The sequence below is a fragment of the Ovis aries genome, chromosome 14 (genome assembly GCF_016772045.2).
Source record: "Ovis aries strain OAR_USU_Benz2616 breed Rambouillet chromosome 14, ARS-UI_Ramb_v3.0, whole genome shotgun sequence".
NCBI classification, from domain to species: domain Eukaryota; kingdom Metazoa; phylum Chordata; class Mammalia; order Artiodactyla; family Bovidae; genus Ovis; species Ovis aries.
This window is the reverse complement of record NC_056067.1, coordinates 64,694,207-64,719,357: the sequence shown is the minus strand read 5'-3', so window position 1 is coordinate 64,719,357 and position 25,151 is coordinate 64,694,207. Positions and strand designations below refer to the sequence as shown.

Here is a 25,151-nt window from a genome sequence, read left to right as displayed (position 1 = left end):
TCATTGCGGGCGGATTCTTTACCAGCTGAGCCACAAGGGAAGCCCAAGAATACTGGAGTGGGTAGCCTATTCCTTCTCCAGAGGATCTTCCTGACCCAGGAATCGAACCAGCATCTCCTGCATTGCAGGCGGATTCTTTTACCAACTGAGCTTCCAGGGAAGCTTTAGTACTATCAAGGAAGTATTTATATGACTTAAGTATACATTTTAAGCTACTGTATATACCACATTATAGATTGTGTTATATCGTCACGTTTCTTATTTAGAAAATATATTTTATATTTTAAAATATTTATATCTATTACAGATATATATGTGCCGAATGTGTAGTATATTTATTATATCAATAATAGTCACGTGTGTGTATAATGCACATATGTATATACAGATACCTCTATTCATATATACACAAAGACACTGTGGAAGGACACTGAAAACATGTTCAAGCTTTCGTAATTATTCAATATAATTATTCATAAATATTCAAATAATTACACCGGTCACCTGAGTGTTACGTGGTTTATAGCATAAAAATTTGGTCGGTGGCACACTTTCCCTTTTCACTTTCCTGCGCTGGAGAAGGCAATGGCAACCCACTCCAGTGTTCTTGCCTGGAGACTCCCAGGGACGGGGGAGCCTGGGGGGCTGCCGTCTATGGGGTCGCGCAGAGCCGGACACGACTGAAGCGACTTAGCAGCAACAGCAGCAGCACACCCACAGTGAGAAGGCTTTTCACTGCATACTGTTTATTAAGAAAAATTTTAAACCGCGTGCTAACTGCTGAAAAATTAGTAAAGCCCCTGAAGGAAGCAGTTCTCCGGCCCCGCCCAGCCCTCTGCGCGCAGCGCGGTCCTCGCGCGCCCCCCAGCGGAGCTAGCCGGAAGCGGCCCGCGTTTTCTGAGCGGCGCGCGGGCCGTCCCGCAGTGCGCACGCGCAGACCGTGTTGCGCATGCGTCGCGGGTTTGCGCGGCAAGTCTGAGGCGGAGACGGTCGGTCAGGCGAAGAGGTTCGCTCAGGCGAGGGTGTCCGTCTGCGAGGTGAGCGCGCGGCGGCCCGGGTCCGGACGCGAGGGAGAGGACCTGGGGGCGAGGGGCCGGCTCGCGGGCAGGGAGGCGCGGGCGTCGCTGAGAGGACGCCGGGGCAGACGCGCCCCTTCGCGGGGAAGTCGATGGGAAGGGAGGCGCGAAGTGGCGGCCCTGAGGGGAAGGGGTCGGGAGGCCGCGCGGGCGAAGTCGGCTCTGAGGAGGACGCGGCGGCCTCCCTGCTGCTCACACCCCGCTTCCTGCCAGTGCTTCCTCGGCCTGAAGGCCTTCCGTAAGGACGGGTCCGTCTGTCCTCGTCCTCCCGCTTCGAGCACCTTCTTCCCCACACCCAGGACCCTGCAGACCCTCCCTTTTCAGGGCCCCTCCGCTCTCCGCTCCAAGAACTCGCTCCTTGGTCGGTGAGGACCCTCCCCCTCCTCCTCTTCGAGGACCCCACGGGCCTTCCCCTTCAGAGACACCTGTTGGCCTCCTCAAGGACTCCTGCCCTAGAAAACCCTCCCCCTTGAGGACTCCTCCCTTCGCTTCCCGCCCGCCCCCCGTTTCGAACATCCCCCCAGTTTTCCCCCCTCAGAGACCCCCTGCCTTCCCCTCAGGACACCCGCCTTCCCCCTTGAGGACCTCCACCCTCCCCTTCGAGGATGCCCCTCAGCCCTCTCTCTAGGACCCCACTCTCGCTCTCCCCGACCAGAACCACCCTTGTTCCCCTTTGAAGACCCCCGTTCCTCTCCAAACCCCCTGTCCATTTCCCCCAGCTTCCCCCACATTCAGACCCCCCCTTTTCTTTAGGCCCCCACCTCTCCCCTCAAGACAGTGCCCTCAGCCTTGTCCCTGCCTTTCTCCCTCCCCTCTCTCCTGCTCCTGCCTCTCTCCAGGCTCCCCTTTATCTACCTCAGGCGCTCCTTCGTTCAGCGTCCCCTTTACCTCCTGTCCCACCTTCATCTGTGTTTTCCCCCTGGCTCTGACCCACCTCTGCTCTCCCAGCCCTTACCTTCCCTCAGCCTTCCTGCTGTCCCCTATTTCTGCCTTGGCCCTGGTCCGTCCTTCCTGGGCCTCTTCCCTCAGCCTTCCTCCTCCACCTCTCTCACCTCTCCTCTCTATATCCTTTCCTTCAGTCCTGCCCCCCTTCCTCTCCTTAGTTCTGCCTGTCCTTTCTGCTCCGCCTTTACCTCAGCCCCACCCCTTCTCTCTGGGTGCCAGCTACTCCCTGGACACCTCTCTTAGACCAGATTGGTTCTTCTTTACCTTGCCCCGCTCCCCTCCTCTGCTCCAGCTCTGCATTCTGCCTGGCCTTGCTTTACTCTTTTCTCCATACCTCAGCACTTCTCTTTTGGTGGCTCCCTTCAGTCCCTGCTTCCTCCTGCCACAGCCTCTGCCCACCTGGAATCTCTTGGTCTTCACTCCCTTCTCCCAACACTCATCCCCTTTTCTCTGGAATTTCTTCCTTACTCTGAAATCATGGAACCTACCACCACTCATGTTTTTTAGGGACTCTTCGGCTTTTTTTTTCTTTTCCAAGTAACATTAGCTGCTTTTATCCTTACTTTTCCCTCTCTGGGCAAGGAGAAAGGATTGTGACTCTCTGCTCTAGCTTGGGACCTGGCTAGCCTAGGAAGGCAGGCTGCCAGGATTTCACAGTCATTTCTGCTACTCCTTTCTCAGAATTTTATGCTTCAGCCTGTAGAGATAGAAATTCAGTTCAGTGGGGGTATCATACATCCAAAAAAAGGAAGTAATAACAAATTTAAAATTGATGGTAGACAGAAAAGTATTTAGAAAAAAATTAAAATCTTCTCATATGTTATCCCAGACTAACTTCTAGCTAAGAATTAAAATGTTTAAATAAGAAAATATATTTGAATATTTAACTGATCACTGCCTTTTTCTTACAGATTTGTATGATTTCTTTATATGTTTTGCATAGGAATCCAGCCCTTTGTAGGATGAATGTAATGATCTTTCCTCATTTTGTGTTAACTCATTTTTAAAATGATATTCTTATGTAGTTTATCAATTAGTTCAGTTGATTGTGGTTTGGGGTTCAAGTCTCTTTCCTTCAGTGCCATTACTGAGATTTTTCTAGCCTGTGTCTGTGGATCTTCCAGACCTGATATTGTGACTGAGGCAACAACCTGTCTGTAGATGTACAAATCTGTGTGAATATTCATTTAGGCATTTGTGTGAAATGAGCTAACTTCCTTTGATTCACATAACCTCTACTGTCCAGTTAAACTGTGTAAACCATTTGTGAGTCTCTCTGTGTAATTTCTGCAGATCCTAAGGTTTCCAACTCTTTTGTTCATCTGATACAGCTCAGCCCACCATCTTCCACAACAGTGTGCTTTGAAGCAGCCTGCCTTTTAGAGTATCTCCATCCTTTGAAGGGTCAAGCTGTAAAAATGTTCCACGTGAAAGAGGTTTTGGATGATATCTCGAGGAATCCCCAGCTTGTTCATCAAGAAGAAAATCCAGAAACCACCCCCGTAAGAAACCCAGAGGCTCCGAGAGTTTCTCATCAGGACTTCAGGTATTTGCAGTCCCTGTCGGTGACAGGACCTCACCAGGCTGTGAAGCAGATCCAGGAGCTCTGCTGGCGATGGCTGCAGCCAGAGATGCACACCAAGGAGCAGATGATGGAGCAGCTGGTGCTGGAGCAGTTTCTGAGCGCCTTGCCAGAGAAAGTTCAGATGTGGGTGAGGTCAAAACAGCCCAAGAGCAGCAAGGAAGCAGGAGACCTGGTGGCAGACTTGATCCAAGCATGTGAGGAGGAAGGTGAGAGGAGGGACTTTTTGAACATTTGCTGTATGCCTGGCACGTAGAGGAAGCTAAATAAAAACTTGTTAAATGAATGAATTTTACAATCTCCAGTCTAATCTACCTAATCTTATGTGAAATGAAAGAAACTTGAGGTTTGGCTTTTGCTTTTAATGCTATTTTCTGAGAGTATGCCTTCTCTCTGCTTTGTTCCCTGCCCTTCCACATTTCATTTTGAGCCTAAACTTTAGTGTCAACACAAAACAATACACAGTCAACAAAAAAAAGATGGCATGCAATGTGGGAGATATGAGGCCTGAAATTTAAATTCTGTCAGAATTTGACTGGTCTCTTAGAAACTCAGAGTTACTAGACTGGAACTAAGGGCGTTTCAATGATGATAGAAGAAAGCCATTTACTCCTAATAGCCCTTTGAATGATACTGATACTAATTACAAAGCTGAATGAAATTGATACTAAAAACAAAGCATTGTTTATGTATATATAAATAGACAAGCAGAGAAAGGCAAGGGAACAAGACTAGGATGTGGACCAGTGGGATGGGTTGATTACACTGAAAAATATAAACAGGTAAATTTGAAATAAACATGAGGGTCATGTATGGCTGAATGCTGATGTATCAAGGATTATGATTAGTCCAATTCTGTGCACCTGCATTCATTAAAAGAATTGTGAAGATGCTAATAGTAAACATATTGGACACTTAAAATGTACTACATTCTAAATATTTTATAATAGTGCTTTACTTCTCTTAGTAGTTCTTGAAATAGGTATTACCCTCTTTCCACAAATGAGAAGACAGGCACAGAGAGGTTGAATAACTTACCTGTGAAAGTGTTAGTCGGCAGCTGTGTCTGACTTTTTGACCCCATAGCCTGCCAGGTTCCTCACCAGTGGAGTTCTCCATGCAAAAAGACTGGAGTGGGTTGTCACTTCTTTTTCCAAGGGATTATGTCTGAGCCACCAGGGAAGCCCAACTTCTCTGTGGTCCACAATTACTAACAGTAATTGGCAGGCAGGATTCAGACCTCTGGCTGGCTCCAGTCTGTCCTCTCATTAATCATGGCTGTTATACTGCCTCCAGTGGACATAGGGCATATTGTCCCACAGAATTTTTAAACTTGGTCAAAGGCATAGCCTTTGATGGAGCTGGAATTCAAGGGAAGGGAAAGAGCTTGCTAGGGTATGAGAAAGAAACTATAGAATAGTGAAAGGTACTCTTGGAAAGAGACCACAAGCAAGAAAGGACTTCAGGTTTCGTAAGGGAAGATGGTGGTTGTCTTCTAGATCCCTGAGTGAAAAAGATGTGATAAGAGTTGTCATTTTTTTTTTTTTAATGCCTGCTTTGTGCTTCACATATGTAATGTTTAATCCTTACAGGAGCCCATAAAATTAGAGATATTATCGTAATTTCCATGTTACAATTGAGAAACTGAGGTTCCCTGGTGACTAAATGGACAGTGAAGCTAGGACCATTGATACCAATAAAGAGGGAACTTCTGCTTTATTTGGAAGGCACTGAAAATCAATGGAAGCATTTAGAGGTGGGAGGTAACCAAACCTCTTTTCTGGCATTGCCACACTGAGCTGAGAAATGGTGTTTGTTTTTTTTTTTTGGTCTTTCTCTTGTCATAGGAAGTGCTGCTTCCGCCCATGGCAGGTGAGGGGTTGGCAGGCTATTCTCTCTTTGGGTGCTACCAGACTGGACTCAACGCTATGGTCGTTCCTTTCCCTTCTAGGTTTCTCTGCTTGGAACTCTGTTCTTGCAGAAAATAGAAACACCAATGAACACCAAAAGGAGGACGCAAAGATGTCTGACAGTAAACCATTTGTTAGATCTCAGGTGAGTCAGGTTTTCTTCTGACTTAGTTCTCCAGTATGAGGAGCTCCCCTTTCTGATTTCTAGACCTCCCCTATCTAATTAAACTTCCTCATTTCCTTAAGGTCTTTATACAAACTTTACCTAACTGAGCCTTTCCCTGGTTTCTGTATCAGAATTTTCTTCTGACTCTTTGTATTTGCTTTCCTGCTTTTTCTCACACTTATTGCCACCCCTATATACCATATCTTTAATGTTTTCTCTCTTTTCTTATCTCGGGAATTAATTTTTCATTGTTTATTATTCCATTTTATCTCCACTTTTGACTTAATCAAAGCAACCCTCATGTGATTTGTACTATTATTATGCTCCTTTTTATATATGAAATAACTGTTGTGAATTTTTAAAAATTTGCTCCTTAATGTTCTTATTAAATCATGTTTTAAAACCTAGAAGAAGCTAACCTGTTGTGCTTCCTTTAGAAAAAAATTCATGGGTGGGGGAAGGCTTTTGACAGTTAGGAAAACTAAATGTTTAAAAATGCTCCTTGAGGGAGAGATAAGGGGAAAAGGGTTGAGAAACGTTCTAGATGATCTGTTGCTGAGAATAGCCCTCTGTCCCTACAGTGTTCATGTCAAGGATCCCAAGAGAAGATGCCCACAGAGACTACTGAGGTAATATAAAGGAGTTTGTAAGTGGATGGATTTTGACAAACTGGGGGGGCACCTGCCCCATCTAAGGGGCAGCTATGACTCAGCTTCAGCTAATGGTGCCATGTGAGAATGTGGACCCAGATCTCTAGATCTTCTGATTTTTTAAAGAGAAGTCAAAAATCCAACTAATATGAATTATACCAATATTTTGGTGTTGGCAAATATTGCAAAAAGAAAACACATGGGAGCCAAATAAACTCATCTATAGAAGCTGGGCAGTCAGTACATGCTCTCTAGTTCATTGATCTGCATAATGTTTCCATGAAAACAGAACAGATGTATATTAGTGAAATGAGTGTCATAGTCTTATGTAGTCTTCCAGTACTTGCTTTTTACATTCACCCTTCTGTTACCAAGGATGTTGCATGTAATTGTAATTAATTAGTTTGTATTACTGCATTATTATTCCATGGTGTGATTATATGTGTGTTAGTCACTCAGTGATCATGGCATCTAGTCCCATCACTTCATGGCAAACAGATGTGGAAACAGTGGCTGACTTTATTTTTGAGGGCTCCAAAATCACTGGAGATGGTGACTGCAGCCATGAAATTAAAAGACGCTTACTCCTTGGAATAAAACCCAAATAAATTAATTTTAAAAAAAAGAAATAGAGTTTTCACCAGCCCACCCTGTTTACCTGTTGTTCAAGTTCAACTGACTGCAAAACCAACCCCCACTATTGTTCCTTCTCTAAGAAAAATCTAGTCAAACCACCATCTGCTGGGTTTGGGTAAACTCCGGGAGCTGGTGATGGACAGGGAGGCCTGGCATGCTGCGGTTCACGGAGTCGCAAAGAGTCGGACGTGACTGAGTGATTGAACTGAACGCTCAGTTGTGTCTGACTCTTTACAACTGCAGGGACTATAACCTGCCAGTCTCCTGTCCATGGAATTCTCCAGGCAAGAATACTAGAGTGGGTTACCATTCCTTTCTCCAGGGGATCTTCTCGACTCAGGGATTGAACCTGGGTCTCTTGCATTGCAGGCAGATTCTTAACCATCTGAGCCACTGGGGAGCCCCAATATCATAATACATTTATTTCTTCCATAAATGAATGTTTGGGTCTTTCTTAGATTTTGGAGGTTACAAGACAGTACACATGAGCAGCTATACCTAGGAATAGGTATATTTCTGGACCCAAAGTGATTTACCAATTTACATTTCCCTGGTGGCTCAGATGTAAAGCATCTGCCTGCAATGTGGGAGAATTTGGTTCAATCCCTGAATCGAGAAGATCCCCTGGAGAACGAAATGGCAACCCTCTCCAGTACTCTTGTTTGGAAAATTCCATGGATGGAGGAGCCTAGTAGGCTACAGTCCACAGGATCGCAAAGAGTCGCACACAACTGAGCAACTTCACTTTTAGCATCTTTTAAGAGGTCTCAAAAGTCCACATTCTAACATTTTCCTTGGTGGCTCAGTCAGTAAAGAATCTGCCTGCAGTGCAGGAGATGGAGGTTCAATCCTTGGTCAGAAAGATCCCCTGGAAAAGAAATGGAAACCGCTCTCTAGTATTCTTGCCTTGGAAATCCCATGGACAGAAGAGCTTGCCTCAAAGAGTCAGCCGTGACTGAGCAACTACACCACCACCACCAAGAGTCCATACTCTAGACAGTATTTGGTATTGTCAGACTTCTTAATTTTTGTTAGTTGAATGGGTATAAAGTCACACTTTGTCATTCTGAAATGCATTTTCTTGTTATAATAAGATGGGCTATCTCTTCATATTTTTGAGCTGTTTGTGTTTTATGGATGAGTCACTGAAGCTTAATCTATCTGCACTCACAGAACTTATAAAAGAGAACCAGAGCTTAAACCCAATTGTCTCTTTTTCCTGCGACTGAGGTATACCGCTCAGCTTTTATTTTCATTTTTCTCTCTTTATAAAGGAACTTAAAAGGATCTTTCTCCTCCAACATAAATTTCTAAAAATTAGCAGTGGGAGCTATCTCAGGAATGTTCCCACTTCTCTCAGACTTCAAGACCAAAGAAAGATATACTTCTTTTTTTCTTTCTTTTTTATGTTTTAAATTATGAAAGTATGATAACACAGTTACAGGAGTCTTGGAGAGTCCAAAACAAAGTTACATATAGTTCCACTACGTGGTGGTTGGTGGTTTAGCCGCTAAGTCGTGTCCAATTCTTGTGACCGCATGGACTATAGCCTGCCAGGATACTCTGTCCATGGGATTCTCCAGGCAAGAATACTGGAGTAGGTTGCCATTTCCATCTCCAGGGGTCTTCCCAATCCAAGAATCAAACCTAAGTCGCCTGCATTGCAGGCAGATTCTTTACCAACTGAGCTATGAGGGAAGTTCCACTATAAATTACAATTATTTTTAAGTAGATAAATTAAGATTTTTAGTTGGACTTTCAATATCAAACTCAAAATTAATAGAATGAATAAAAGTAGAAGGATATAGTAGATCTGAAAAGCACTATGAACCAGTTCAACAGAATTCAGATTTATGTAGTTTTCACACAAGAGAATCCAAATTCTATTCAAGTTCCCATAGACTATAAACTAGGAGACACTAGAACATGTCCAGGGACATAAAACAAAGTGCAAAAATTTCATGGTCTGAAGGTATTGAAAACATACAGGCTGTTCTCTTATCACTGTGGAATTATGTTAGAAATTAATACCAAAAGATATTAGAAAATAACCCACATATTTTCAAGTGCAGTGTGACATTTCCCAAGAGAGATCTTTGACTTAGCCATTGAAAGCCTCTATAAAGTTAAAAGACTGAAAAAAGCAGAGGGTGATTGCAGAGAAGAAAGCATTTTAATGAGAAAGACTTAAAGGAAAGATACACATCTAAGTCCCTAAAACCTTTGGATTAGAGTCTTTCTGCTTGTCTGAATGTCTGCTTCATGGTCAGTCCCCTCTTACCAGGCACCTTTCCCCTCTTTGGGATAATTCTGGATTTCAATCATTTAGGAGTATGTCTGGCATTTCAGGAGTTGGTGACTTTTGAGGATGTGGCTGTGGACTTCAGTCCAGAGGAATTACCCTACCTCAGTGCTTCTCAGAGGAACCTCTACCGGGAGGTGATGCTGGAAAATTACAGGAACCTGGTCTCCCTCGGTAAGCTGTGATGACCAGAATTGTTTCCAGACATTGGCATATGTCCCTAGTGGCAAAATCTTTGGAAACAGGCTTTATGTTTCTTGTGTGTAAATTTGCACTTTTCCTATTATCTCAGAGTCTTTAGAAACCAGGCTGGGAGTTCTGAGGCTACAGGACAGAACCCCCAAGTTACAAGTCTCCTTCTTCAACAGGGTACCAGTTCCCTAAACCTGACATTATCTCACAGCTGGAAGAGGAGGAGTCACATGCTAGGGAGGAAGATGGGAGTACAGTGACATGTCAAGGTGAGCAGTGAGACCGGACTCTCGGGGAGACAACCCTGCTCAGTGAGCAGGGGCTGGGAGCTGGTCCTCAAAGCCCACTCAGCTTAGGGAGAAGGCTGGTAGGTGCTTTCACGTCAGGGGCTCATGTGGCCTCACCGCATCATTCTCAGTACTTCTTTATCTCCTCTCCGAAGCTCATCTCTTCTCTCCTGCTCAGCTTCAGGGAGGCCAGTCTCCCTATCCTCTAGTGTTCAAGCCCCTGCATTCATTTTTGCCTTTCCCCTGACAGCTAGAAATCAGAGGTCTTTCCTCTCTCACTGAGACAAGTGAAAACCTTGGTGTGATACTACTGCTTTTTCCAGCCCCACTCAGGGAGTTGACTTTATAAACCACAAACTTTTGATCAGGTTCTTACTACTCTCAAAAGAAAATGCAAACTTCTAACAAAACATTTAAATCTGTCCCAGTCTGGCCTAAAAGTCACATCCACCTTCATCTCTCATCAGTTCAGTTCAGTCGCTCAGTCGTGTCCAACTCTTTGCGACCCCATGAATCGCAACACGCCAGGCCTCCCTGTTCATCACCATCTCCCGGAGTTCACTCAGACTCACGTCCATCGAGTCCGTGATGCCATCCAGCCATCTTATCCTCGGTCGTCCCCTTCTCCTCCTGCCCCCAATCCCTCCCAGCATCAGAGTCTTTTCCAATGAATCAACTCTTTGCATGAGGTGGCCAAAGTACTGGAGTTTCAGCTTCAGCATCATTCCTTCCAAAGAAATCCCAGGGCTGATCTCCGTCAGAATGGACTGGTTGGATCTCCTTGCAGTCCAAGGGACTCTCAAGAGTCTTCTCCAACACCACAGTTCAAAACCATCAATTCTTCGGCGCTCAGCCTTCACAGTTCAACTCTCACATCCATACATGACCACTGGAAAAACCATAGCCTTAACTAGACGGACCTTTGTTGGCAAAGTAATGTCTCTGCTTTTCAATATGCTATCTAGGTTGGTCATAACTTTTCTTCCAAGGAGTAAGTGTCTTTTAATTTCATGGCTGCAGTCACCATCTGCAGTGATTTTGGAGCCCCCCCAAAATAAAGTCTGACACTGTTTCCACTGTTTTCCCATCTATTTCCCATAAAGTGATGGGACCGGATTCCATGATCTTTGTTTTCTGAATGTTGAGCTTTAAGCCAACTTTTTCACTCTCTACTTTCACTTTCATTAAGAGGCTTTTTACTTCCTCCTCACTCTGCCATAAGGGTGGTGTCATCTGCATATCTGAGGTTATTGCTATTTCTCCCAGCAATCTGGATTCCAGCTTGTACTTCTTCCAGCCCAGCATTTCTCATGATGTACTCTGCATGAAGGTGAAGGTGAAGTCGCTCAGTTGTATCCAGCTCTTTGCGACCCTGTGGAATGTAACCTACTAGGCTCCTCTGTCCATGGGATTCTCCAGGCAAGAATACTGGAGTGGATTGCCATTTCCTTCTCCAGGGGATCTTCCCGACCCAGGGATCAAACCTGGGTCTCCCACATCGAAGGCAGACGCTTTAACCTAAGCAGGGTGACAATATACAGCCTTGATGTACTCCTTTTCCTATTTGGAACCAGTCTGTTGTTCCATGTCCAGTTCTAACTGTTGCTTCCTGACCTGCATATAGGTTGCTCAAGAGGCAGATCCGGTGGTCTGGTATTCCCATCTCTTTCAGAATTTTCCACAGTTTATTGTGATCCACACAGTCAAAGGCTTTGGCATAGTCAATAAAGCAGAAATAGATGTTTTTCTGGAACTCTCTTGCTTTTTCGATGATCCAGCGGATGTTGTCAATTTGATCTCTGGTTCCTCTGCCTTCTCTAAAACCAGCTTGAACATCAGGAAGTTCATGGTTCACGTATTGCTGAAGTCTGGCTTGGAGAATTTTGAGCATTACTTTACTAGCATGTGAGATGAGTGCAGTTGTGCAGTAGTTTGGGGATTCTTTGGCATTGCCTTTCTTTGGAATTGGAATGAAAACTGACCTTTTCCAGTGCTGTGGCCACTGCTGAGTTTTCCAAATTTGCTGGCATATTAGTGCAACACTTTCACAGCATCATCTTTCAGGATTTGAAATAGCTCAACTGGAATTCCATCACTTCCACTAGCTTTGTTCGTAGTGATGCTTTCTAAGGCCCACTTGACTTCACATTCCAGGATGTCTGGCTCTAGGTGAGTGATCACACCATCGTGATTACCTTGGTTGTGAAGATCTTTTTTGTACGGTTCTTCTGTGTATTCTTGCCACCTCTTCTTAATATCTTCTGCTTCTGTTAGGTCCATACCATTTCTGTCCTTTATCGAGCCCATCTTTGCATGAAATGTTCCCTTAGTATCTAAATTTTCTTGAAGAGATCTCTAATCTTTCCCATTCTGTTGTTTTCCCCTATTTATTTGCACTGATTGCTGAGGAAGGCTTTTTTATCTCTTGCTATTCTTTGGAACTCTGCATTCGGATGCTTATATCTTTCCTTTTCTCCTTTGCTTTTCGCTTCTCTTCTTTTCACAGCTATTTGTAAGGCCTCCCCACACAGCCATTTTGCTTTTTTGCATTTCTTTTCCATGGGGATGGTTTTGATCCCTATCTGCTGTATAATGTCAAGAACCTCTGTCCATAGTTCATCAGGCACTCTGTCTATCAGATCTAGTCCCTTAAATCTATTTCTCACTTCCACTGTAAAATCATAAGGGATTTGATTTAGGTCATACCTGAAAGGTCTAGTGGTTTTCCCTATTTTCTTCAATTGAAGTCTGAATTTGGCAATAAGGAGTTCATGATCTGAGCCACAGTCAGCTCCCAGTCATGTTTTTGCTGACTGTATAGAGCTTCTCCATCTTTGGCTATAAAGAATATAATCAATCTGATTTCAGTGTTGACCATCTGGTGATGTCCATGTGTAGAGTCTTACGTTGTTGGAAGAGGGTGTTTGCTATGACCAGTGTGTTTTCTTGGCAAGACTCTATTAGCCTTTGCCCTGCTTCATTCTGTATTCCAAGGCAAAATTTCCCTGTTACCCCAGGTGTTTCTTGACTTCCTACTCTTGCATTCCAGTGCCCTATAATGAAAAGGACATCTTTTTGGGTGTTAGTTCTAAAAGGTCTTGTAGGTCTTCATAGAACCATTCAGCTTCAGCTTCTTCAGTGTTACTGGTTGAGGCATAGACTTGGATTACTGTGATATTGAATGGTTTGCCTTGGAAACGAACAGAGATCATTCTGTCATTTTTGAGATTGCATCCAAGTATTGCATTTCAGACTCTTGTTGACCATGATGGCTACTCCATTTCTTCTAAGGGATTCCTGCCCAGTAGTAGATATAATAGTCATCTGAGTTAAATTCACCCATTCCAGTCCATTTTAGTTTGCTGATACCTAGAATGTCGACATTCACCCTTGCCGTCTCTTGTTTGACCACTTCCAATTTGCCTTGATTCATGGACCTGACATTCCAGCTTCCTATGCAATATTGCTCTTTACAGCATCGGACCTTGCTTCTATCACCAGTCACATCCACAGCTGGGTATTGTTTTTACTTTGGCTCTATCCCTTCATTCTTTCTGGAGTTATTTCTCCACTGATCTCCAGTAGCATATTGGGCACCTAATGACCTGGGGAGTTCCTCTTTCAGTATCCTATCATTTTGCCTTTTCATACTGTTCATGGGGTTCTCAAGGCAAGAATACTGAAGTGGTTTGCCATTCCCTTCTCCAGTGGACCACATTCTGTCAGGCCTCTCCACCACGACCCGCCCATCTTGGGTTGCCCTGCGGGCATGGCTCAGTATCATTGAGTTAGACAAGGCTGTGGTTCCAGTGTGATTAGATTGACTAGTTTTCTGTGAGTATGGTTTCAGTGTGTCTTCCCTCTGATGCCCTCTTGCAACACCTACCATCTTACTTGGGTTTCTCTTACCTTGGACGTGGGGTTATCTCTTCACGGCTGCTTCAGCTAAGCACAGCCACTGCTCCTTACCTTGGACGAGGGGTATCTCCTCCCGCCACCCCTCCTGACCTTGAACGTGGAGTAGCTCCTCTAGGCCCTCCTGCGCCCGCGCAGCCACTGCTCCTTGGGCTTCCCTTGTGGCTCAGCTGGTAAAGAATCTGCCTGCAGTGCAGGAGACCTGGGTTCGATCCCTGGGTTGGGAAGATCCGCTGGAGAAGGGACAGGCTACCCACTCCAGTATTCTGGCCTGGAGAATTCCATGGACTGTACAGTTCATGGGATCATAAAGAATCAGACACGACTGAGCGACTTTCATCTCTCATAGATACTCCTAATATAACCCTGTATTGCTGCTCCCCAGGACTCTGTACTTTTCATAGTTCAGTGTCTGCTCAGAATAAGCTTGCCACCCACTTCACTGCTTGCTGAGCCCTAATGCCTTCCCCTCCCTGATCTTTTTCTGTTCCCAAAAGAAATTAATTCCCCAAACTCCTTTTGTACATTTATAGCCTGATTAGAGTCTTTATACTGACTTATGAACATCCATTTGGATAACGCTTTGCTCAAAATTGACGTTTAATAAATGTTAAGTTGAATGGGTAAAATGAGAGATTGAGAGGCAAGAAAAGAGTTGGAATTATCTTGCTTTATTCTGAGTGAGAGATTGTTGACCGGTGTACTCCAGTGTTTCTTCAGTAGTCCTACAGAATTATGATTATAGGGATTCTTAAAAAAAAAAAAGTGTTCCCTAACAAGATCAGTTAGAGAAATGCTACCTCTTATATCTCCCCTCTTGAGTTCTGAGACGCTGGTTAAGAGATCTGAAGAGTCTTACATGAGTGAAGGCTGACTTGCATCATACGGTATCGCCCAGATTGACCTGACAATAGAATCCCTTTATGGCCACAGTTACATTAGTTCCTCCAAACAGCAGTGATGTACCAAGCATGGTCTGGAAGGTGCAGCCAAGCCCCAGTCCCACCTCTTTCTCTGGTGTCCTTCTCATTCTCCTGCCGGTGTCTCTGGCATCTTCATCACTGTTCATTCCTCCTAGATGGTCTCTTCTGCCTCACCCTCACCTGTCCTTGCTTACTCTCTTCTCCATCCTTCTCCCACTCTCTCCTTAGGTTCCCAGAAAACTCAAACCTCTATACTAACTATTCTGTAATTTTGGTCTCTCTCTTCCGTTTCTACTATAATGATGTTTCTCTCTGAGTAAAAATAGTAGAGGACCTTTTACATTCCTTTTAGATTGGGAGGAACAATCAGAATCCAGTGATCTAACTCCAGAGCAAAGCCTGCCTATAGAAAAATCATCCTCGGGGGCAGGAATAGAGGATTTGGAGGCAGGTGACTCCTGGTGTACCCACACAAGAGAGTCTGCTGATGATCCTCTGGAGTCGCAACAGGTCAAGCCGGCGGAAGTTTTGAGGCCCACAGAAATGAGTGACCCCAAGACTGTTACTCAGGAAGGAAGCCACGAGGGTGATCAACTAGAGAAAAGCTCGGAACTTAACAAACCATCGGAGAGTCTTCCTGGAAAGGATCCTCAGGAGCGTACTACTCCTGGAGTCTGCACCAGGTCCCAGCTGGCCCACAGCTTGTTTTTCCTCCAAGAGAACAAGCGCTACAGATGTGAATTTTGCGAAAGAAATTTTAGTACCCGACCAGGCCGGGAGAAACACCAGCAGATCCATACCGGGAAGAAGCCCTTTGTATGTAAACAGTGTGGGGAAGCCTTCTACCTCATGCCACACCTCACCAGACATCAGAAGACTCACTCAGATGGGAAGTCCTTGACCCAGCGTGCAGATGTCTACGGCCGCATGAGAATTCAGAGTCAAGACTGCCACGAGTGTTTCCAGTGCGGCAAAGCTTTTATCCAGGCTGCGCATCTTTTCCAGCATCTCAAAGCCCACGGAGTAGCAATAACCCTGCCGCTTGAGTTGCCCCGAAACAAGATGTATTTGATTCGATATAAGCGACAGCACGACTACGTTGGAGAAAGAGCCTGTCAGTGTTGCGACTGTGGCAGAAGGTTCCGTCAGAGCTCACACCTCATCCAGCACTACAGGACTCACGCTCAGGAGAGGCCTTACCAGTGCCAGCTGTGTGGGAAGTGCTTCAGCCAGCCATCCTGCCTCACTCAGCATTACCAGCTCCATTCCCAAGAGAAGCCCCTTGAGTGCCGTCACTGTTGAAAAGCCTCCCGTCAGAGCATTCTCAACATTGTAGGCTTTCTCCTCAAGAGAGACCCTTTCGAGTGCTCTGAATGTAAGAGGGTCTTCCACCAGCCCACCCACCTCGTTAACAACTTGAAAATGTGTCATGGTGTAGTCAGAAAACAGCAAGAGGTTGCAAGGGGATAGAACAATCTTTTTGCAGATGGACAGCACGTGTGTCAGTCACTGAAGCAGAAAACGTTAGAGTATTTTTGTTGCATGGGAAAGAAGCCGATAGATTTTGCCCTTTTCTGGTGGTGTCTATAGAATGGAGAACCTCGATTTTGACATCCCGACAAAAAATTTGTGACTGGCAGGTGGGCTCCAGACAGGAACTCTGTTGCCTAAGTTTTTACAGGAGTGTTGACATGCAGTATCTTTACCACATGGGATATATCAGCAGAGGGCATCGTAAAAAGGTCTTTGAAGTGTACCTATAGTGATCAGTCCACAAAGCTGAAGTAATTGGTAATGTGTTTACATAGTAGTTCATAATTTTGAAAACATTGCCATATGTATTATTTGATCTTTCAAGGAATGCTGCACTGCACCTAGTTTGATGACATTTATTTCATATTTACAGATAGAGCAAACTTTGAAACTCCAAGTTGTCATTTGATTTGACCTGGGTTTTAAGTGATGAACCCCAGCTTGGTTTGGTTCAATTATTTGGTTTTTGAGAGTCCACGAGATACTTATTTTAAATCTTGATGCTCAACCCAGGTTTGTTTTATTCCTGTCACATGGTCTCTGAAGAAAAGTAATAGCCGTACTGACTGAAGCCTTCTTCCTTTTTTAGTAATTTCAGTGTTATTTCATGTTAAATCAGATGGGGACACTTGTAGTATAGGGGATCAAAAAGATTTTTAAAGTGAAGTTCTGATAACCATTTCTCTTACAGTTAGGATTAGATAAATTTTAGGGACACTGATCAGGGAAGTATCTTGCTAAACACTTTCTTATAATTGGTCTTGTAGATTGTAAATCTGCTACTGATCAAATAGAAGTTTTTGTAATTTTATATTTGAGGGTTTGGGGTTTTGTATTTTTGGAAAAGGAAGGAGTATTTGAAAGCTGTTTCTGTTCTTGGACTCTGGCATCGTCAGCACAGCCAGCTTCACCTAAAGTCTTATTTCTACTCTGGGCATACTTCACTCAAAAGTATTAGCCACAGATTGCACTAAAAATCCCTTTCATACCATACTGTTCTAATGTAAAGGTTTTGCATCACCGACTTGAATGATGGTCAGATGCAAAGACACGGGAACCAGGTGGACCTGGTGTCTCAGAATCTGACTTCTTGCCTGGCAGGGTGGGTTGTGTCTGTCTTACTCACTGCCTTGCTTTTTCTCATCCTGCCATTTCTGATTTATGATGTGTGGCTCCAGAGTCATGAAGTTAAAAACAAACATGACTCATTAGGACCTGCACCAGCCAAATGAGCACTTGCTCCACGTGAGCGCTCACTCACTGCCCCTCTTCCTCGTTTCCCAAGGGCCTGATGAGACAGCCCTCACTGACTGGCCCTGTTTCCTCCCAGGGACCATCCTCCCACCCACTGTACATTTGTTTCTGATCCTGCCACCACTACCTCAGAGGAACATAACGTCAGTGTGGCTTATTGTTGATGTTGTTAATTAACCTTTATTTGTTTCCGTTTGTAATTTATAAATATCTCTCAGGAGAAACTTTGAGGAGAGCTTCCAGTTTCTCCTCGAACTTTTACCTACTTACTTCTAGCATCTAGCAAGTGGGTTTCACCTACTTGCCATTTTTACTCTGTTATACTATAATGGTGATTTTTAATTTTCCTCATCTCTTCTACATTTAGTAATTAGAATTCTGTGAGGAAGAGTTACTTCCCTATATTTTTATTCAGTAATTTATTTATATCAGGATGGATCTGTGGCATGGGCTGTGATTCAACACGACCATTACTTATTTTAGAGTTGTTCCAGCTCTGGCCACTGGGAGTCCTTTCATGTTGGCGCCTATGCCTTTTCAACAAGACCCCATCCTTTTCTGAACAGTTGTAATTTTTCCTTAATCTCTCCGTTCAACTCCAGGAAAACCCTGTCATTTCTTTATGGTAACTTCTACCTCACCCCTGCCTTGTGAAATCTGCTGCTTTCCCCGGGATCATAGCTTTCCTCACGCCCTTGTCAGTCTGCCATTTCATCTCTTCCTTCACCGTTTTTGCTGAATCTACACACTACCTCAGTTATTACTTGCTCAACACACTTTGTTTCAATTGTGCCATCGCTGTTTTTTCAAACTTCAGTATATCTACCTAAAAAGGAAAATTTCAGATCAACTCAAAGTGTCTTACCCAGACCATAAGCAGATTTTCCTAGTCATTTCCAAGATGTCCTTTTATAGCTGGCTTGTTTGAATCTGGATCCAAATGTGCTCCATTGATTGCATTTGGTTGTCTGATTTCAAGTTTCTCAATCTAAAGCAATCTCCTCTCACTTTTTCTTTCTCTATATTAACGTTTAACTTTTTAAATTTAGAAGCACTCATTGTTTAATCTATTTTTAATTCTGATAAATACATGACATAAAATTAACCATCTCAAACATTTTTAAGTATACAGTAGTGTTAAGTGGAGTCACATTATTGTGCAGTGGATACTCAGGACTTTTTCATCTTGAAAAACTCAAATTCTGTATCCATTAAACAATAACTCCCCGTCTCCCCCGCATCAATGATGATTGATGGCAATCATCATTCTAGCGCTCTCTCTTTTTTTTTTTAAAGCTTTGTGTGATTATGCAAGTAGTACTGGCAGAAACAAGGTCAGTTGTCCTGTGGAATGTCCCCCCTTCTAAATGTGTCTGTTTGCTGCCTGTGGTATCCTTAACTTGTCCCTCTCTCTGTATTGTCTATAACTGGAAGTTAACGCTAAACTCTGGAGAATTTAATTTGATTCATCTTCAGCTGCTTTGGCAAGAATACCTCGTAGGTGGTTTTGTGTACTTTATATCATATCCCATCAAGCTTTTTGCCCTCCCAAAGGTCTAGGCTCTTGAAGTTGTTCTCCAAGCCGCTGCACCATTCACAGGCAGGAACGTTTCAGAGTTTTCACCATCTGTGGACTCTTCATGATCCATCTGCATGTTCCTTCCTCACCACCTCTTCTAGACTTTTCTTTATGTGCCTCCCTCCATTACTCCATCCTGGTCTTTAGATATTTGGATTAAGAGGTGATAGAGACTCCTTGAGGGGTTCTGCTGTGGGTCATTTGTCTAGGGCCCTGGGCTAAGGCTTCTTAAGAGGCCTTAACTCTAGAAAGCCAGGGAGCATCAGACTTGACTCTGTTCCGATGCTTCTTTCATACCACAGATGGCAGCGGTGACAACATGGATAGTTAACTCTGCCGGTCATCCCTGGACTAGTGGGAATTTATGGAATATGCACAAGCCACTGCCTCCATACTTTACAAGTTGAACTTGAGCTGCCTGTGGTGGCAGGTACCTCAGCCTGTTATCTCTCACCTTGCTGCTTTTTTTTTACTACTATTCTAGTCAGCCCCCAAGGATAATGCTATTCTTCCTGGCTTTTCCCAACCAATTCCTAATACATCAGACAGTTTGGGCACGGCACTTATACTCAGGTTAATATTTTTTAAATTTAGAAACACTCATGTTTTAAGTTTTCTTTGATTATGCAAGTAATACATATCCGTTGAAGACAATTAGAAAATACTTTCATCTTTGAGGTTTGTTTTTTTTTTTTTTTTTAATATTTGTATTTTCCTGTCTTAGATATACTTGCTGCTGAAAGAGGTATACACTGTTCAGACATTTTTTCCTATGTATAGGTTTATATAGATTTTTAAATAAAATACTATTTTAAAAGTTGCAGTTTTTCTTCTAATATATCGTGAATATCTTCTACGTTCCTAAATATATCCCCCAGTTTCATCTTTCAGGACTGCCTGATACTTGGTTGCATAGACGTGGCCTAGTTTATTTCACTAGACTTCTAGGGTTGGAAACTGGGGATACTGTTCTTTATCTTTTTTTTTATTCCATTGTGAACCTTTAAAAAATTTGTTTAAAGAAATTTTTTAAAGCAAAAAAACCCCCAAAATTTTATTTTTATTTAGTTATAATTAACATACTGTATTATATGAGGATGGGGTGATAGACTGGAAAGGTGTAGGGGATTAAGAAGTACAAACTTCCAGCTATAAAATAAGTCACAGGAATATAATGTACAAATAGGGAATATAGTCAGTAATATTGTGACAGCTTTGTGGTGGCAGATGGTAACTGGGCTCATGGTGGTGATTGTTTGGTAATGTATAAGAGTACTCACTCCCTGTGTGGTACACCCAAACTTATCTCTTACGTGTGCATTGCTTCCCCATTACCTCCTGAATCTTGTAATCTCCATCAGCAACTTGCTCTGATGTCTTTACATGTGGTTGTGCTCCCCAAGGAGAAGTTCCCAGCAATAGACTTTCTAGGCCAAAAGGTATATGTATCTTGAAGGCTTTGGAAGCACTCCTGGCCTTCTCTCCTCAAGGTCTAAAAGATTTTTAGATTTTTTTTTCTCTTGGGAGCAACTGAACTACTCAACTCTCCGCTATACTCACTTTCTCCATGAAGAATTTGCACTCTTAACCCCCCTTAGGGAATAAGAGGCCTGATGTCAGGCCTGGAAAGATCCACAGATGAAGTAGTCTGTTCAGACCCTCATTTTACCAGTTGTGTTAGGTTTACTTACCTCATTAAATAGTATTAAGCATATTAAATAAAATTTGAGAAGCACAGCAGGCTAATAAACTACCCCGGGGTGCTCTCATCAGACCACACACCCAGGACCATGCTTGTGTTCACTGGCTGAGGAGCCCCTTGGCAGGGCAGGGAGAGCCTCGGCTTTGGAACCAGGCAGACCTGAAGCCAGAGCCAGCCCCTCCTCAGAAGCTGATTATCCTCACTTTCTTAGGAAATGTGGTGACAGTGCCTCCCCGTGGAGCTCTTGAAAGGCCTGGAGATCGTCTGTTCGACAGAGCCTAACAGTGCCTGGTACATAGGCACTCAGGGTGCTTAAAGTTCTCTTAGTGATAGCTGATAAACCACAGCCATACATCAGACATAGCCACATCTTATCATATCTTAGTATTCACTGTACTGGAACATTTTTTTCTTTGAGTAAACAGTTTTCATATAATTACAGGTTTAAAGTTCTGGTTTTCTCACTAGTTTGTAATGACAATTTAAAAATGACAGTGATGTAAAGGTTCGATGAACAGATCATAGAGCATTGTATTTGTAGTTCCTTGCTTAAGATAGATTTCAAAAAAAATGGTATTACCAGATGAGACGTGAAAAGCATTTCTGTGGTTCTCAACAGATAGTGCAGAATTTGTTTCCCTAGGGGCAGCACTCACAGCCGCCAGCTAAGGGCAGGGCGGGAGGAGGGTGGGCAGGGATGTGCATAGCTAATCAACCACACTGGCCCTGAACCTGAAGACTGGCCCACAGCCTTTCTCAACATAACACTCCAGATCAGATAGACTGAGCAGTTCATATTTGCAAAGAAATGTCTTTGCCACACCTGCTATAAATAAGAATTTGAAAAACTTTTCCAGCATTGGATATTTATTACTTAAACCAACAAAATGTATGCCTGTTTGATAAGTCAAAAAAGTGATTCTTGCTAACTCATGAATTCCCTCCCACCTGTGTATGCTTTTAAACTCTGTGTATAATCTAGGCCTTTTGCCCATTTTACTATTGTGTCTTTGTGCTTTTTTTTTTTTTTCTGATTTGCACAAACTGGTTTTCCTTTTTTTCAGGTATGCATTTCTGAAGGATTCCTGCTGTTCATTTGAGAGCAGTACTTGACTCATTAAAAACAATTTCAATTTTACGAAAAGGTAGATCTCTCTCTCTGCCTTGCCGTCCCCCACCCCCACTCCAGTGCACCATAAACACCATTAACATTTTGGTCATTTTGTTTTCTCATAATTTTTTTTTTTTGGCTGCGTATACTGCATGCAGGATCTTAGTTTCCCAAACAGGGATTGAACCTGAGCCCCCTGTGTTGGGAAGCGTAGGGTCTTAACCGCAGGACTGCCAGGGAAGTCCTGTTTTCTTATAATTTAAAAATAATTACCAGACTACGGAGGTGCTTGCCTCCAGCGAGTAGTGGGGAGGAACTCTGGTTTCCTTGGTACCTCTGTTCTATCTCACCTACTGTGGCCGTATTACCTATTTTTAAGATGCTCATAGTTTTCATTTAGCTGTGACCATCCCATGTGTGCATGGCATGTTGTTTCCGTAATTGTACAGCTCACACACTGCTCTGCCACCCTCGTCAGCCTTTCTCCCCTTGTTCACAGCGGCACAGTATGCCCAGAGATTTTTCTGTGTGGCCCTCCCTCTGTTTGAATGTTTAACTTCTGGTTTTTCACAATTGTAAAGAATACTGTGATGGACACTTTGGTCCTTAAAATATTTTTCTAAACTTAGAATTCTTTAAGATTTCACCAAAGGGGAATTCCTGTATCAGAGGGGGAATGATTGTATTGGAAGGGGAATACGTCTTTAAGGTTCCTGATACACATCTAAGTTTTCTTTTCAAAAACATACCAATTTACACTGCCACCATGAACTCATGACTGTGTTTTGCACACATTCTCGCTAGCATTAGGTATTAAGAGTACTTTTCACCTTTGATAATTTAACAAGGGAAAGGACATCTAATTTTAATTGTTTTTATTTAGTTTTTAAGGACACTGAATATTTTCCTCTGAGTGTCTTAAGCAATTATATTTCTTCTCTTTGCATTCATTGTCTGTGTGGCTTTAATATCTTCCAATCAATTTGAGCAGTCTCTTTATTAAAAAAGGATATTATCTGTCTTCATTTTGTCCATAAACATTTTCCCATTTGGATATTTTTTTTGACAAGGTTTCAGTTTTTATATAGCTCAATTCTTCTGATATCTTTTCTAAACCTAAAAATCTAACCTTCTGTAAACATGAATGTTTTATTCTGCAGTTTTTATTATATAAAATAAACTTTAACTATTACTGAATTTACTTTGAATGTATTATGTGAAAATAAAAATGGTCTCCCATTAACTGCCCCAACATCAATTTTAGTAAATGACGTATCGTCATAATGTTATTTTATAATACAGTTCTATATCTGTATCATCCAGAGTGTGTGTTTCGTCACCCTTTACATATCTGAGATCTGTATTTTTAACTTGCTTGTAGCCTTATATGAGTTTTAGAGCATTATGCCTTTAGAAAGTACACTTACGTGTATGTATATTTATATGAGAAAGATAAGATTGTTACTCTTCTGAATAAATTTGTTTGCCAGTTAAAAACAGCTGTTTGATGATTGTTGAAGTGAACTTACAAATCAGGAAGAATTGACCTTGTTACATTTATTAGCATCCAGGAATATGATGCTCTTTTATAGATTCAAGCATTCTTATCAACTGGTAAAGCCTTGTGGGTTTTTGTTTTTCTCTAAAGTTTTCCTTAGTTATTCCCACATACTGTTGCAGTTGTAGGCTTCGTTGTGTAGGCTTTTTCTTGTTTGCTATAATTCCCCCAAAAGCCAGCGTCCTAGGATGGGGTTACTGTTCTTAGTGTTGCCCCACTCCATGCACTCAAGCTAGCCAAACCCTGTGCTTCCAGAAGCAGGTGGGGGCCACCGATTATCCGAAGGAAAATGCAGAACAAGCGTAGCATTAAGTATGTGAGCACACTTAAACATACACGTAACTTATAAAAAACCACCCCCTTACTCCGCTCCCAGCCTCAGTTTTGAATCTCCTCTCACTCTGGGTCCAGGGCTGGGACCCAGGCCGTCTGATTATCGGGTCTCCTCCAGGGGGGACCCTGAAAGAGGGAAGAAGTACAGGACCCATTGCCATGATACCTGGCCCACTTCAGCCTTTGAGAGAAAAGCCTGATTTGCATCAGTTGACCATAGGTTTCATCGTTTGTTTTCTTGGGCTTTGGTTTTTCTTGTGGAGTGGGGCAGGATTGGCCATACCACGTGACCTACGGGATCTTAGTTCTCCCTATCAATTGTAGGAGCCAGCCAGCGCTCCAGAGGGTGGCGCCTGACCCAGCCAGAGCTCCAGAGGGTGGCGCCTGACCCAGCCAGAGCTCCAGAGGGTGGCGCCTGACCCAGCCAGAGCTCCAGAGGGCGGCGCCTCACCCAGCCAGAGCCCCAGAGGGCGGCGCCTCACCCAGCCAGAGCCCCAGAGGGTGGCGCCTGACCCAGCCAGAGCTCCAGAGGGCAGCGCCTGACCCAGCCAGAGCTCCAGAGGGTGGCGCCTGACTGGGAAGAACTGTCTCCTGCTTTTAGTTTCGTTCCAGTATAGAATGCAAATCAAAAATTAAGTTTCCAGTTTAAACCACATGAAAAAAAAAGCCAACCCAGTTCACTCCAAAATCCCAGGCCTTCCTACCTGTAACTTCCCCCTGGGTCCTTTGCCTGGAAAAAAGGACCGTCACCCTCTTCAGACTCCAGGTCTTAAGGTAACAGCTCAAATACAAGTCGTGGACCATCATTTAATATAAGGAGATCCAGATATTGCAGGAGGAGAAGGGGGTGACAGAGGATGAGGTGGTTGAATGTCATCACTGACTGAACAGACATGAGTTGGAGCAAACTCTGGGAGACAGTGAAGCACAGGGAAGCCTGACGTGCTGCAGTCCATGGGGTCGCAAAGTCGGGCATGACTTAACGACTGAACAACAGATAAAAGGAAAAGCTCGTGGAATCACCTGAGGGTGCTGTGATGCCGCAGGGGCTCAAAGGCCCCGTGCTTGGTACCAAGCGCTGGCCCAAAGTAGACTCCAGGTGAGCTCGGGTGGGCTTTTCAGATATCCGGCTGTCTATGCAAAGCAGTGCCAGTGAAAATAATAGTAGTCTGTAGTAAGAAGAGTTGTGTTTACTTACGATAGAAAAGTCTTGATTTTTATAAGCCAAACTGAGGGCCAAACTGAAAGTCATCTTCCCAGATTATTCTGAGAAGCTGCTCCAAGTTTTCAGTATGGTTTTATATATTGTCAGAACAAAGGCTGTCAGAAGGCCAAGCGCTGAAGAATTGATGCTTTTAAACTGTGGTGCTGGAGAAGATTTTTGAGAGTCCCTTGGACAGCAAGGAAATCAAACCAGTCCATCCTAAAGGAAATAACCCTCGATATTCATTGGAAGGACTGATGTTGAAGCTACAATACTTTGGCCACCTGATGTGA

At 43.5% G+C, this 25,151-nt stretch overlaps 1 protein-coding gene across 1 annotated transcript; it reads left to right on the top strand.

Moving 5' to 3' along the window:
- The first annotated feature begins 964 nt into the window (after positions 1-964).
- On the top strand, positions 965-23,260 carry ZIM2 (zinc finger imprinted 2). Its single transcript, XM_027978010.3, has 7 exons — positions 965-1,037; positions 3,353-3,812; positions 5,555-5,658; positions 6,261-6,308; positions 9,315-9,441; positions 9,636-9,728; positions 14,937-23,260. The coding sequence occupies exons 2-7, from the start codon at positions 3,440-3,442 to the stop codon at positions 15,884-15,886; spliced, it is 1,695 nt and encodes a 564-aa protein (XP_027833811.2). The 5' UTR covers positions 965-1,037; positions 3,353-3,439; the 3' UTR covers positions 15,887-23,260.
- Positions 23,261-25,151: the final 1,891 nt, after the last annotated feature.